Source organism: Camelus ferus, chromosome 6, assembly GCF_009834535.1.
Source record: "Camelus ferus isolate YT-003-E chromosome 6, BCGSAC_Cfer_1.0, whole genome shotgun sequence".
Classification (NCBI taxonomy): domain Eukaryota; kingdom Metazoa; phylum Chordata; class Mammalia; order Artiodactyla; family Camelidae; genus Camelus; species Camelus ferus.
The window spans coordinates 1,460,050-1,475,783 of NC_045701.1; the positions used below are offsets into that span (position 1 = coordinate 1,460,050).

Consider the following 15,734-nt stretch of genomic DNA (forward strand, 5'->3'; position numbering starts at 1 on the left):
CCACATATTTTTCTACAGAATGTAAACCACATGAGACATTTTTATGAAGAGGTAACATATTCCACTTACTCAAAAAGGTGATAAAGCTTGACATTTATATTAAGGAATATTTCTTGGTTTCACTTTAGCGTCATCATCAGACGGCTGGTGGGGGGGAGGGGAAGGGGCCGGCGCATGCCCCTTTGGGATCAGCAAGGACTCCTGCCAGCGCTGCTCTGCGGCAGCGCAGGAACGGGAGGGCTCGCTTCCCACTTGTGGACATGACTCTGAAGGGGTGATGAAACGCGGGCTTTGGTGAAGGAGGGGAAGGGAAGGAAAGGTGGTTATGAAGGAGTTCCAGAATGTCCAGAACAGTTTCTGCTTAGCACTGTCTCCTGCTTTGGGTGGTCACTTCTATGCCAATTTCCTTTTCTCTTTCTCTCTGTCAACCACGGTGGGGTGAGGGAGGGGACAGAAGGAGGGCAGTGTTGTAACTGGGCCTTCCAAGGCCACATGGGTGCTGCCAAACAGGGGAGCGGAGGATGGTGTGAAAGGGACAAAAAGGGAAAACCCTGTTCTACTGGGAGGAAAAAGGCAGAAGGACTGGCAAAGAACCCTTGGCAGGAAAACGCCTGTTTCCTCAGGTGTAAAACGACAAGGGGCTGCCCAGAGGCTCTGAGGGCCCCTTTGACTTAAATTCTGTGGTTCCCCTCTGTTCTTAGAATGGGTACAGTGGGACTAACGGAATCGTGTTTTCGTAGTCATTCAAACATCAAAATTCACTGAAATGGCACACCGGTGTTGTGTCTAAATTACAACCAAAGATAAAACTTATTTACTGAAAATCCGATGAATGAATAAACTGTGCTGCCTCCGCTAAGTAAGTGACAGACAGTTTTACGGGTAACTTGAGGTTGCATCAATAAAAAGAAGCTTCATATGTCTGTTCAAGAGGGGCTACCAAATTGCGTGCTTCTTTGAAAAAAAAAATTCGGATAGCAACGGTATCTGTGCTCAAAGAAGTAGCCTGACTGTCAGCAGTTTATCAAAACAGGGAAAAGCCTCTAAAGTACGCTTAGGACTCTTTGTGTAAATAACGTTTACATAATCTAAACAATTTCTTCAGCTTTGCTGCCCCATCTGCCCAAGGCCCCGAAGTCCCTCCCGTCTCCAAAAGGAAGCAGCGAGAGCCATGAGGTCTCCTGGAGCCGCCGAGTTAATGGCATGTATCATTTACACTGAGGGCATGGCATGTTTGCAAACGGGCTCACCACTGAGTGATGAAATGTACAAATGGCTCGGAGAACTCTCCAACCGGAAGGACAGGCGAATCCTGGGATGGAGGAAAAACAAGTCACCAAAAGTCACAACAATTCCCGTTCTTCCTTTATTACCCCCTACCCACCCCCCTCCATCCCAAAGGAGCATATAAAGATGAATAAATGACAAGGATTCGCCACCATGTGCAAAGGAAAACGGGTCCTTATCCAATTAAAGAGACTGTCTACACCCTCTTTCACATGTTTATGTAAAAATGCCAGATTTAAAGCCACACACATTTCACAATGGTGAGAAACATGAGGCAAGGAGGGAAGGGAGGTGAAAAAAGGACAATGATAGCCACAGGGCAGGAAAGAAGGTACGGAAGTGTAAATGAGAAATTAATGATTATTTAAGTAACACGCAAATGGTCTTGTAATTAACAAAGAGCTGTGAAATTATTCTTGTGTTGACCTTTGTTTCTTTTACTGGATTTGCAATTTATTTACACTTTCTTTTTTATTTACATTTGTTTGTATATTCAACTGCTCTTAACTGCTTGCCCCTAACTGGATCATGTTGGTCAGAGGCTTTTGGTTTTTTTTCCCCCTCCCCACTGTAAAAGAAAAGCTTTTATACCAGAGGCTGTTTCCTGAAAAGGAATTTCAGCCTTATTCGCCAGTCTGGGCAAACTCATGAGAAAACCAGTGAACTAAGGACACAATGAAAAACTCCCACCTTGACCACCTCCAGGACTAGGGTGGAGGTGGGAGCCACTCAAAAGAACTACACAGCAACAAACGACAACTGCCACGTAACACAGGGAGCAAACCCCATTACCGTTTGCAAAGGAAGGCTTTAAGAATTTAGGAGTTTTTCCAAGAATGACAGAGAGCGCCACTGTGTTTATAGTGTAACGGCTCAGGATGTAATGAAATTACACTGCAGAGTACTTTAACAGTCATCTCATTAGACCTACAGTTGGAACAAGAGAGCCACATAAAGTAGGCAGCTGCAAATGACTCCATTCTCATCTATTCTCATTTGCTATTAAAAATACCTTTCGGCGGCTTTTTTTTTCCTCCTTGACATCCCTACACAAAGTGCCCTGCAAAGTATGATACATGCACCTATTTAAATTAACAAAGGAATGACTTATTTTAATCTCACTGTGCTTTGGAGTGCTTTGGCCATTTGGATGAGCAATATATCATTACATACAACCTTCCAGCGCTGCAGGCAAGAAACTCAGAGCATGCAGCATTTGGCGGGAGCCAAACAATTTCTCCAGCACACAACTGTGTCAAATGCATGCATGTATTCATTATTGCGAACGAGAGGAAATGGCTTTGATGTAGTGGAAAAAAGAAGATGATAAAAGTACCTTTGCAATGTGCATGTCATTATCAATGGTGGCACACAGATACAACTGCACAGCCTCCTATGTGATTAGTAAATATACATATAATTGCTGTGGCCAATTATCAGAAAAATGAGATCGGTAATTACAAGACAGAAAATTAACTAGAACTCTTATTAAGGCTTTGTTTTCAATTCAAACAATTGGAAACTGCTGGAAAATACAATTAAATCAAAAGGAACTGAGGGGGTCAAAGCAGCCAAAAAAAGAGAAATAAATAAAACCCCAAAGAGGTTAAAAGAAAAGGGATGTGAACCAAATGTTTCTGAGTTTTTGCATATCTGTCACCTTTGAATTTACTCTGTTCATCCAGAAGAGGGGAAGGTTAGTGAAGCTAAACTTAAAATTCTCATCAGTAGGGAAAGGCTTCCAAGAGGAAAGGAAAAGAAAACAAAGGAAAATGGGAGTGAAGTAAAAATCTTGCCAAGTTCAAAGGATTACATGCAGGCATTACATAGACAGGACATGAAAAATGAGGGGGCTGATGAAATAGTCGGCTCAAAAGAAACCAGGCACGCAGAAACATGACAAGCCCTCAATAAAGGTGCTATAAAATGGTCACAGAAGTCCGATCAGTTTGAAGATCAAAAATAAAACATGAAATCAATTTCAGCCCGGTCTGTTTTAGAAAAGCCATATATATCACCAAGCCTGTAAGATTCTACAAGGCCCAGCTCAAGAAATGACATTTTACTGTCTCGCACACCATGAGTAAAAAGAGAGTTCAAAGTCTGAGGTACAAAAATTATGGACTCTGGTCAGGTAGGTAGTTCTCTAAATCATTCCTTTCTGAAAATTTTTAGGTGGCTGTAAGTACTGGAAGTGAATGTGTAATAGTTGCTTTACAAGGAATGCTTAGGGGGAAAAAAGCCTACTGTCTTTATGTGGCTGCATATTTACCAAGATGGTTAAAATTCTAGACTGGTTTTCTACAAAGATCCTGATATAAAATGTGATGGCAGTGTGGGCCTCCTTTCAAAGTATGATACCAGGAGTAAATCAATGAATTATTGACCAGGCAACTTGATGAAGACGTCATTTTAATATGGGTGAGAAACAAAATGAGGAAACTGTGACATCTTTGCATGGGTAGTTAATTTTATTTAAGACCTGATATTGTAGCCTGTTAAGTTCCTCATAATATGAAGCTAAGGAACACTGGGTGGTACCCATGAATAATTTATTTCACTTGTGAAAATGCCAGCTCAAGTCGACTTTGCAGAACCACAGAGAGTGGATTCTCATCTCAGTGGTGCCTGGGAAGAATCAGTCATCAAAGATGCGGGGGTAAATTCTAATCTCACGTGCACACTGCCAGGTATTTCTTTTCATTTTAAAATCCATGTCTCTTGTGTATCTCAGAGGAGAATTTTCTGAGATACAGAATTCTGACTAGTGGGGCAGGGGTCAGAACACCACAAACATGGGAGCAAAGGAGTCCTCTGAGAGCCTCCAACTCCACAAAAAATAAGCACGCAGGCAGTTAACATTCCAGAGAAGGCAAATGAACAGACCCGACAGGGTTCACCACACTAGAGGATTTTTAAGTACACTTCTCTCATTTTTAAGCAAGTAAAATTAGAAGTTAGTTTAGATCAAGATATAAAGAACCTCCAAGAACCCACTTACTCTGTGATCTAATTCCAATCTGTGCGAAGGAGGGAGAGAGGCTCACAGTACAGCTGCCCCAGCATCTCCAGGGTGCCCAGGACGGAAAGCAGCCAGTCACTGCGGGGTTAGAGCAAGACAGAACCATGCCCAGGGTTTCAGAGGATCTCATAAAGTCATAGCTGCTACTTATCAAAAAGTTCTCTGTGAAATGTGGGCTCAGGCCAGTCGGAGAAAAAATACATTTCGAAAATGTAAACACAAACTGGAGAAGCAGTTACACTAGTAACTCTCAGTACTGGCTGAAACGGACCCTAAGTTGTCAATAAAATCACTTCCTTTAAGACCCTGGGTGCGAGACTTCATCTCAAGGGCTTTTTTGGAGATGCTCTTCTGTTGAACTTTTAAGCACAGAGGTACAGAAAGAAACAGTGGACACAACCTTAACCAAAAGCCTTGACCTGAGTGAGAGTCTGGTCCTGAATCAACTTCAGAGTCACTACAGGGAGACAGGCTGGATCCTGGTACAGAGAGGCAACCGACGCATAAAAAGGGCTGCTGTAAACCATCTCGGTAAGCACTTCTGCTCATGACGGAGGACAGCCTCCAAGTCACAGACGTTTCCGGGAACTACCCTTCTGCTCAACAACTGAAGCCGCAGCGTGGCACGCCGGAGAACAGAGAAGGACAACGCACGCGAAGTCTGAGTGATGCCTTTGCTGTGTGAATAATGAACAGTTCAGGAAGGTCAACCCATTACAACGGAAACTATTTAATTATTAATTATGCACAATCTATGAGCAAAAGGACAAGTTCAGAATGTTTAATGTATGCTAACTTCAGCCGGACTCTCTCTGGGTGTTTTGTTATTAGCACTTGTCAGCAAGGTACTCAGGCACAAAAAAAGGTAAGCCGCAGAAAATCTGAAAGTGTGTACGTGTGTGTGAGTGTGTGTATGTGTGTGTACTTGTAACGAGGTGGGGGAGGGGACGGGAGAGAAGGAGGTCCAATTTCAACCACAGTGGCTGCTAGTTCACATGCAGGGGAAGGGTACTTACTAGCACACTTTGTGATCTTCAGTGCGGGCAGGTAAGTTGGATACTCCAAATATAGAAAACATAAATGAGAAAAATGCTTTTGAAACGACTTAAAAGGGAGATCATTATTTTAAAGGCACAGTTTTTTTTTTTTTTTGTAAACCATGTTTCTTGGCTTTGAAGGGATCTGTGTCATTAATGCTTGCGTGCGTGAATGCGAGTGCGCACACACAGACATGTGCATCCGTGAACGTAAAACTGGCAGCATCTGAATGACTTCTGTGGATGGGATCACTGTCAATTTCCTGGTTGTGATTTTGTACTTTCTGAACTGTTACCACTGGGGGAAACTGAGTGAAAGGTACACGGGATCTCTCTGTATTACTTCTTACAACTGCCTGTGAATCTAAAATGATGTCACAATAGAATGTTTAAAACTAAAAGGTCAGGAGCTATTTTTTTAAACTCATGAGGTCCAGAGTTTTAGTGGAGCCCTGCTTCGTAGAATGGAGAAGCCTGGCATACCTATTCAACTGGAAAAAAGTTGCCGGACTCTTGCTTAGAAAAATACACCTGAGGACTTCTTTTTTGCCTTTAATTCATAAGATGAAAATGGAACCTGACAATGATGTGGTGGTTAGTTCAGACACTAATAGGGCATAGACATAAAATACTGTATAAAAATAATACAAGCATTATTACTTATTTACTGGGTCATTCATTCAAAAATTTTCTAGACACACTACCATGTCAAAGGCACTAGGCTGGCACTGGGGATGACTGATTCTTAATCCGTATCCTGGAATAATCTGTGTACAGTTCAGGGGGTTAAGACGTGCACGCATAAGAGTGATGGGGAAACAACTGTAGGAGTCTGGAGGGCCGTGAGACACCGTCTTTATTCTCTGATCATCTTCCTTCCTCACTTCCCGAGAGCACCTGGGGGGTAAAGGGACCTTGAACATCTTAATCTGTGTCATGGCCCCTCCTCTTTATGCAAAACAGACATTCCTTCAAATCAAGATTTTATACTTGTTGGCAGTAAAACACAAGGAAGATAGGAGGACAACTTCTCAAAAATCTCAAGGCGTTGGCCACGCTGGTGAATTCCAAGGTCAGCTGTGCTGTGGTTAGATTAAACCAGGAAAGTTAAATGAAATACAGCCAGCCTTTTAACAGTTTTTAACTACCTATTTCTAGACCTCTTGGTGTCGGGCCATTGAGCCAACAGGTGATTAACATCAGAGAATCGCCTGCAGTCTGACCAGTACTGAGTGTTATGCTCTAACATCTGAAACGTAAATCTTTTAATTCAAGTCTGATATTCCCTTGGCCCTGGTGCAACGATCTCTGGTCCCACACACTGGGGTTCAGACTAACTGGCACAGCCCCCTGGATCGCTCCACTTCCGTCCGCAGTGCTGGGGTCAAAGGCTGTCTGCCTGTGATTCCAGTGGCTTCACATTGGGCAGGACAGCATTTTGCCTTGTTGGATCCCAAACTGCTTTGTGACTCTCCATTTTCCCCTGCCTTCCAACAGCATCTCTGTGAAACAGCAGAATCCACAGGACAAATATGCTCCTGACTAGGGAGCAAACCTAGCTCATCTGGGGAGAAAAAAGACACACAAAAAACGTCTTTCCATCACCTTTAAAGATTTCCACTGAAGCTAATCTACAAACCAAAAATTTACCTGGTCAAAGGGTAATCCAGTGATAGATTCTGGGAAATTAGCTTAGTTTTAATATTTTGAAGGTCCTGGATGTTCATGTCTGTAAGTTTCTGTAACAGACGGCAGCCAGGGAAAAAAAAGCCATTGCATCTCATTAGTGAGAGAAAGGTGGGAAATGGATGCACAAGTGCTCAGCCAGAGAATGACTTGGACCCCTTAAGATATGAGTAAACCAGAAGTCCACACTAGCCTTGTACCAGGTCAATCAGTGCTTGTTCAAAACATGTAGTTCACTTAAAAATGTGGCCAGCCTGTCATGGTGAAAAGCCAGTATTTTGACACTAAGTGTATTTTTGATTTTGCAGTGCAGACGGAACTGGCCTAATCTGCAGGGTGTTATGAGGGACAGCGCTGAGGTGAGGGAGAGGCTTTGACGTTAGGAAGGCCCGCAGATGGACGTGACCCTCCTCAGCTGAGACCAGGGAGCCCCCCTCTTACTCATCCCACTCCACATCAAGCCCTGAGCGGAGAGAGTGAAAGATGATTCAATTTGCACACCGGGTCACCCCATGCTCTGGGTTGCCAGACGTGACAAATTACACGTGTGGGCATTTTGGTCTGAAGTTGTCCACTGGGTCCTGGCTGGCAGTAGCAGCTCATTTAACTCGACTCAGATGGACCTGGAACCAGGGGCAAAAGGCCTGAATTTTCACCACTGAAACACCCACCGTCCCCAAAAAACCTTTAAATCACGGGAGAACCAACTATGAGCCAAGTGAACATCACAACCAGATGGCTTAGAAAAAACACAAAATATAAATGAACTGGTCTAAAGGAATCTCTGAAATCTCAAACGATACGGATTTTTTTCCTATTTTGTTTTTCTCCTAAATGTTTTGGCAGTTTTTCAGTACCAGGATAAAAGGAGAGAAAACAGAGTTTGTCATTTGTATCAAAACTAACCCTTTGCCTTTTTGTCATTTAAAAGATTTACATTTACTTGGAGATTTTCGAAACACATGGAAAAGATCTTGGGGTTTTATAAAATTCCTTGAAAACAGGTAGGTGGAGAACAGGAAAATGAATTAATCTCTTAAGCCATTTTTGTAATTGCTTCCTTTTCAGAGCCAATGGACATCTTTTTTCTCTTTTTATTTTAGGTCTCTTGTTGGTCATAAGCTGTAGTGCACAGTATTACTCAGAGGTGCCTATATGAGCAGCACACTCACACACACACACGCACGCACGCTAACACCCACAGACACCTCTTTCCAATGGCTTAGGCAGAGCAGCAAAAAAACATGCTTGTCTCACACCAAAGGGATTTCATTTACAAAAGTAAAACCCCTTATTGTCCTCTCTCTCTCTCTCTCTGTAGCCTCCCAATGCATTTCTATTGCTTTTTCATAAAACACTACTGCAAATAATCAAGCATGACCATTGACATCCACAAGATTGAGTTTTAGGAACCATTAAATGAGCTCACCCTCGTGGGAAGCCTCCCGCTCAGGCTGGTCTAAAGGTAATTATTCAGCAATTCCTACCTGTGGTTTTACCTTGTCCCTGTATAGTGTTTGAATTTCATACACTGGTAAGGTCAATTTTTTTTTTTCCCGCAGGAAAAGTCCAGCTACACATGTTGGATCCAGGACCTAAATGATAATGCTAATATACACACTGGCGTTTCACCAGGTTCTACGTGCAGAGGTGCTGATTACAAGCGATCTTAGACGAGAGGTAGATCATAAACTGTACTGAACAAAAATGCAAGAGGAAAATCTAGGGGTGAAGGAAAACCCTTAACAGTTTCCTAAGTGAAAGGAGTCATTCCTCTGTTCATAGGTAAAGGATTAAGAGGGAAAACAAAAACAGCTGAACTACACCCACGTTCCCTTCAAGGGCGAGAACCTGGCAGGTCCGTGTCCTGAAAAATCATCAAGCCATAACACCATCCAGTGAGACTCCTGGAACTCGCTGCAATCCAGAGTCCACCACTGCCACACCGTGTGCCTCCTGAATGTTCATTCGACTGTTAGTTAAAATAATTACTGCCACCTTCACTGCAAGCTACGGATACGGGGAAAGAGCTTCCAGCGGCTGAGCGGTGCAGGAGCGTCAGTGGGATCTGCTTACACAAAGGCTATGTCAGCTGGGACTCAGAGGTTGAGAGTTACATGTGAGACTGTGCCCTACCTGGTTCCACGTGGTGAACACAAAGAGAAGGGAACTGAAAGCTGGCTGAAGGAGATCCCGCATCAGTTTAAAATGAGTCAGTGCGAGAGGAACAAAGAGAGGGAGACAGGGAGGGAGGAAGGGAGAGGAAGTGGAAAAAAACAGAACTACATACTGTGAAATGCACAAGTTCAGTTAGGACGTTCATCAGGGTTTGGAAAATCAGAATGCCATCTGCTGCTCTGGCCCTCAGAACATCAGGGGCCTCGTGGGCCCAGACGCTTCCATTTCCAGGAGGAAGGAAGGAACCCACCCTCCCTGGAACGCTGCCTCCATTCCGGAATGGAGGCAACACCCCAGCCGACCAGCTTGGAATCTCTTTTTGAGAACATTTGCGCTGTTCGCAAATGGGCCTTCCCTGGTTTAGGGGAAATTAACGGCAGGCGAAATGGTTACAGCAACTGGGCAGTGAGGCAGACCCGAGCCCCAGCCCGAGCTGCTCGGTAACTGACCCTGGCGTCCAACTTGGGCTCGGGGTGTGCGGGTCCCATCATGCTGGACTAGATGAGCATTGTCCTGCGGCTGGGTAGGACTGCACAATAGAGCAACACATGTTAAGTGACAGCAGCCAAAACCGGCCCCACCAGGCGACTGTCCAGTCACACAACGCTATTCATAGCCCTTCACCACCAAGAAATTGATTCATTAATAATACATCAGGCTTCGTGGTCAATCCAAAGAAAACAACACAAAGCTACTTGTTCAATGACTGCCTAAGGATGCAGAATTTTTCCTGGTTTAAAAAAACAACCACCACCAAATCTGACTTACTGAGCTCAAAGTCAGGGATGTTTATACTAATATTCTGACTAGTGAAAAAGAAGAACTGAAAAGTCTATCCACTGAATTCACTCACTAAGAAATGATAAACATATAGATTTTTTTCAGCAGTAGCTAATAAAATCTGATTTTATGTAACTGAATTAAAAAAATTTTTTTTCCCACTTTTAAGTGACTCTGCATTCTTCACATTATCAGGAAAATTTCTGCTCTTGTTTCTTCTGTTACTTTTTTTTTTAAACTTACTTCTTTCTTTCTCCTCCCTCCCAACAACTCATAAATATGAATTAAATATAATTATAAATGAACAGAACATTAACTTTTGGATTACTGCTGTGTTTTGGTAGAATGTTAATGTCATTTCCAAAGAAACAGTTATTACCAACAGAAAAAGTAATTACTAAAGGAATCATGGCCTTAATGCTAACCTATTTTCAATTTTCAAATCAGTCAAACTGCATTAATTTAAACATACTGGACTCTTCAAAGGAGATATCAGATTTCTAGAGGGTGCCTTGCATAAAAGAGGAGTGTCGGTTTTCAGGCTCCCAATTCCATACGCCCAGCACTACGAGGCAGAGGTCTGGTTAACAACGTTGCTGGGGGACAGGACTATTGTGTATCCACTTGTATTAACTTACCGAGTTCTAATGCCTCCCAGTCATTAACTCATACAAGTTGCAAATAACATAAATCCCACATCATCAACACCCGTTTAAGCGAGTGGTTAGTGTTAGTCACTGCGGTCGGAGGCTCCAGGCCTGCCCGGGGTCATCAGACAGCTCAGGCCATCAAGTCTTGTGTCGCTTTAAACCACCTGCCGTTACATGCTGTGAAAGGAACAGGGCATCATCCCAGGATGCTAGCAGCGGCGGGGAGGGTTCCTTTTACTTTTTGCCAGAATTCTGGCTTCTGAAGTTAGCAAAGTCCCTCCGGGGGAAAAAATGAATATTGCTTCCTCAAAAGTTGGTTAATCCCACTTTTTGAATTCTAGGGAGGTATTATCAGGCAGTGATTTTCACGCCCCGACTCCCCCATCCCCAAATCCCAGAGAGCACTTGCTAAGTTCACAGCCCAGCAGCTTCTCAGTGAACCAGTCCAAAAGTGAGTGATTCTGCATGAACACATTTTTTAAGATAACAGTGGTTGAAGAGGCAAATCTTCTGTATATAAAAACCTTTCTAAGAGGACAGATGCTCCTCCCCGCCACCTTACACAGAATATGCAGAACAGAATTCAATTCTTAACGACATGGAGTCATTCCTATAAACTGAACTGTGTTGTAATATACCTCTGCCCTTGGGGCATGTCTGCAATGCTTCCTGAGCTGTCTTCTTCCACAGTTTTTAAAATAATCTCTCTCTTTCATGCCAAAATGTTCAGCTGTCACTTTTTGTTTCTATCAAGGATAATTATAGTGTAGTAGAAAGAGACCAACCCTTTGCCCCTCAGTTTCCTCTTCTGTAAAATAGAGTCTTGTGGGAAAGTGACATGACATTGGGAAACACTGTATAGACCAAAAAGTTTAAGGCTAGACTTCTGAATTTTGATAAAGGACCATACGTATTAGCTAAGTATCTTCCTGATCATATACTCTCTACTACTTTTTGGATTTGTTTTTCTGAGGTCTTGAAAAAAGTAGTAATAAGTTCCTATAACCATGTATAAATTTCATTCAACAAATATTTAGGACTGACTGTCTTGGGAAGACAGAAATGAAAAGCCCAGAGTGTTAGAGTCTAGTTGATAAACTTCCTAAAATTGGGTCTAAAACAGGAATTAGGATGAGGTGCTTGGTGCTGTCCAGTGAACAGAACGCTAATTATATTCTTCCCACGAAGTGCGTCCACGCCCCATCTCAGCGAGGGCTTGGCTGCCCAAGTGGAATGCTTCTCCCATGACCCCACCTCTCCACCCTCCCCTACATCCAATTATGCACCAAATCCAGTTTATTCTATCTCCTAAATACCCTTCAAATATGCTAACTCTGTCCTAATTAAAACCCCTATACCTTTGATCGGGCACATTAAGTTCCTAACCGTCCTTCCCAACCCGTCCTTCCCAGCCCCACCAGTGACTTTTCTAAAACACAAGTCTGGTTCTGCTGACCCTCCGCCTAAAACTCTCTCACCTCCCACCCCTCCATTCCTGCAGATGCCTGCAGGTGCAGTGGGTAAAGGGCCTTCGAAGTGGCCACTGCCCCACCTCTTTTAACACTGTGCCAAGCACCGCAGTCATGCTGAACTCTCCCCGGGGCCTCGGCGACCTACCTCGACTGGCCCTTCCGGCTTCCCATCTCATCACCCCTTGGTACCTCATCACCCCCTTCGTTATCAGCTCTCTTCCCTGTGCTTCCCCAGCACCTTGTCCACACCTTTAATATGTCTAGAATTTTTATAGCTTCAAACATCATTAAAACACCTTATCATTAATACCCATTTATGAGAGGGGGTTTAAACAACAGTCACTATGCTCCTCCGAGGACCCAGGCCGCCAAGGCTCAGACCACTTACACGGCCTGTCGTCTAGACTAGAGCTAGCCGCTCACACATGGCTGTTTGCTGGCCTGTCTCCCTGACTAGAGCAGACACTCTGCTGGCGGTCATGGCATCTGATTCACTCCCGATCACCAGTACCTCGCTCCGGGATTGGGACAAGTTTACAGAATGACTGTCTGCATCATCATGGGTGGTTTTCAAACTACAACCTATGGAACTCTAAGGACCTTTACGAGGGTGCTGGGGAAGGGAAGGGTGGGGACAGGGTGGAGATCTAAGCTTCCTACCCTCTGGTCAAACCACAAAGGCTTCAAAGTCCAAAAAAAATTAATAAATAAAAAATTTAAACATTTGTGTGTCAAAGGACACCATCAAGAAAGTGAAAAGACAATCCATACAATGGGAGAAAAAATTCAGAGCCCAGTATCCAGACTATATAAAGAACTCCTACAGCTAAAAAAAATAGTAATAATAAAAACCCCTTGAATTTAAAAATGAACAATAGATTTAAATAGACATTTCTCCAAAGAAGATACTCAAATGACCAATAAACACATGAAAATACACTCAACATTATTAATTATATGGGAAAAACGTAAATCAAAGCCACAATGAAAGGCTGCTTCACATCCATCAGGATGACTGTAATTTTAAACAAAAAAACAGACAAATAGAAAATAAACAGGTCAGTTGATGAGAATGTGGAGAAATCCGAACTCGCATAAGCTGCTGGTGGGAATCTAACATGGTGCAGCTGCTGTGAAATATAGTTCGGAAATTCATCAAAAAGTTAAACAGCTTTTTCATATGACTCGGCAATTCCACCACTAGGTCTAAATATCCAACAGAACTGAAAACATATGTCCGCATGAAAACTTGTACGTGAATGTTCACAGCAACGTTATTCACAATAGCCAGAGTAGAAACAGCCCAAATGTTTATCAACTGAACGATAAACAAAAATGTGGTATATCCATACAATGGAATATTATTCATCCATAGATACATATGAAGTATCAATACATACTATATAACATGGATGTACCTTGAAAACATGCTAAATTAAAGAAACACAAGGCAAACAGCCAGATACTGTATGGCCCAATTCATACGAAGTGTCCACAGCAGGAAATCCAGGGAGACAGAAAGTGGATCAGTTACTGGCTGCGAGGGATGAGAGTGGAGAGAGGAACTGGGGGCTCCTGTTAACAGGCACTGGGTTTCTTTCTGAAGGGATGAAAATGTTCTGGAACTGAGCTGTACACTTCATCTGAGTGAATTTCATGTTATGTAATTTATATTTCGATAAAAAGAATTTCAAAGAAAAAAAGAGAAAACACAAATGTTTCTGGACGATGACCTCTGAACTCAGCCGTCCTTTCCAGCTCGATAGGATGCGCCTCAGTAGAAGAAAAGACAAACTTAGAGCACTTTCCGTTTTACGCAGGACTAGCCCTGCTGGAAAAATCCATTATTTTAATTTACTTCAAGGAGCGTTTACTGTGCTCCTGCTTGGGCCATGATCTCTTCCAGGTGTGGGGATAAAGCCCTGTCCTGGATGACTTCATGGTCTAGTGGGAGACGAACTCGCCAACTAAATTTGATTCAGTATGATTGACAACTATAATAAAGCTCTGTAAACACGCTATGCTGAACTCCGCCCAGCCCTGGGTGGGCATGTGGGAGGATGGGAGAGGTGGAAAGGCAGCAGAGACAGCTTCGAAGAGCAGATTACTTCTGAGCTGGGCCTTGGAGAACGCTTAGGCATTTATAAAAGCGAGGGGTCATTCTAAGCAGAGGGAGGAACCCAACCCCAAGTATGAAATATGGGGCAGCTACGAAGACTAATGTTGCACCCAAAGTGAGGCTGAAAAAAAAAATGGGTGTGAATCTCAAATGCTGTGCTAATAATAATAAACTCAGTTATTACCCTACAGGTGGGGGCGGGGCGTGGAATCCCTGGTGGGTTTGGCAGGTTGAGATCTGTAGTTTTTAAAGGCTAATTCTGTGGCGGTGGGGTGTTAGGACAAGGCAGGCAGAAGAGCTCAGAAGCATTTTAGGTTGTATGTGGCTGTAAAGCAGACTCTTTCCTCCTTTTCCTCCCTTTCCCAGTCCTCTGTTTTCTCACCCCCTTCTCTCTTCATGCGCCACCCTCTTCTAGAACAGAGATGCTAGCTGCCTCTAGGTTTGCCCCGCCCATGTGGAAGTGTCTAGCTGTGTGATCAGCCGCCACCCTCTTCTTTACTGAGCTGCCAGGTGGGGGCTGGCATCAAACACTGCTCTCTCCCAGCACTGAAATGTTTGCTGGCATTTCTAGAAAACATCGGAGGAGCCATCATGTCTCAGTGAAGAGTCCACATGAAGCCTCTTGCGAGTTCAGGTGATGGGGGCGTGGATGACTGTCCCCATTCGTGGCCCTTCTGAGTAACTGTAGTGATGCGCATACGCCGGCCAGGCAGGTAACAGTGGAGGCTCTCTTATGTCTTCACTACATTTTATGATTAAATATAGTCATAACAACTCACAGAAGGCACAGACTTTTACAAATGGGATTTTGTAACAATGGGCTACTAAATAAGTTTGGGGGCCAAGAGGGTCCTGTTCCCATCTTAAGCAAGCCGCCTTTGCTCCTCCTCATCAATGAGGACCCAAGGCCAGGCCCCAAAGCAACACCACCCCCACCTCTTCTTGTCCATCACTCTGCTGGGCACTTGCTTTCCACCGCCCCGCATTCTGTCCCCACTGTGGCATCCGTGTCAGTGCTTTCTGAGCTGCAGCCCTTACAGGGAAAGCCATCCTCTCCCCCACCTCCCAGACTGGGACACACAGGTCCTCTCCTTAGAGCTGGGCTTCACTCTGGCTCTGCCTGTCTATGGGCCTGGAACCCTGGCACTGCTACAGTGACTCCACTGTCCTGAAGATGTCGTATCTAATAAACTGTTACCTAATCTAAGATCTACACCAATGTTTCCTTCTAAGAGTTTCATAGTCTTAGCTCTTACATTTAGGTCTTTGATCCATTTTGAGTTAATTTTTGTAGACTATGTGAGGGAGGCTTCCAAATTCATTCTTCTGCATGCCAATTTCCAATTGTTCCAGCATCATTTGTTGAAAAGATAGATGACTATTTCACCATTAAACAGTCTTGGCATCCTTGTCAGAAAAAACTGACCACGGACACATGGGTTTATTCCTGGACCCTTAATTCTATTCCACATTCTATTGTTATGCCGGAACCACGCTACCTTC

The 15,734-nt window shown here is 43.6% G+C and overlaps 1 protein-coding gene and 1 long non-coding RNA gene across 7 annotated transcripts in view; both read right to left on the minus strand.

Annotated features, from left to right (window-relative positions):
- MAP2K5 (mitogen-activated protein kinase kinase 5) overlaps positions 1-15,734 on the minus strand; it is a 235,646-nt gene that overhangs the window by 36,848 nt on the left and 183,064 nt on the right. For 4 of the 6 annotated variants that reach the window (XM_006184035.3, XM_032480890.1, XM_032480888.1 and 1 more), the window contains one exon: positions 1,251-1,312. The exons of the other annotated variants lie outside the window; for them this stretch is intronic. In XM_006184035.3, the coding sequence (XP_006184097.1) occupies positions 1,251-1,312 (62 nt within the window). The remainder of the gene's footprint in view (positions 1-1,250; positions 1,313-15,734) is intronic. 6 annotated transcript variants of the gene reach the window in all.
- On the minus strand, positions 1,374-14,817 carry LOC116664052. The gene is made up of 3 exons (XR_004320348.1): positions 14,808-14,817; positions 9,513-9,515; positions 1,374-2,958 (listed from the first exon to the last, which is right to left on the minus strand). It is a non-coding gene; the product is annotated as an uncharacterized LOC116664052 (long non-coding RNA).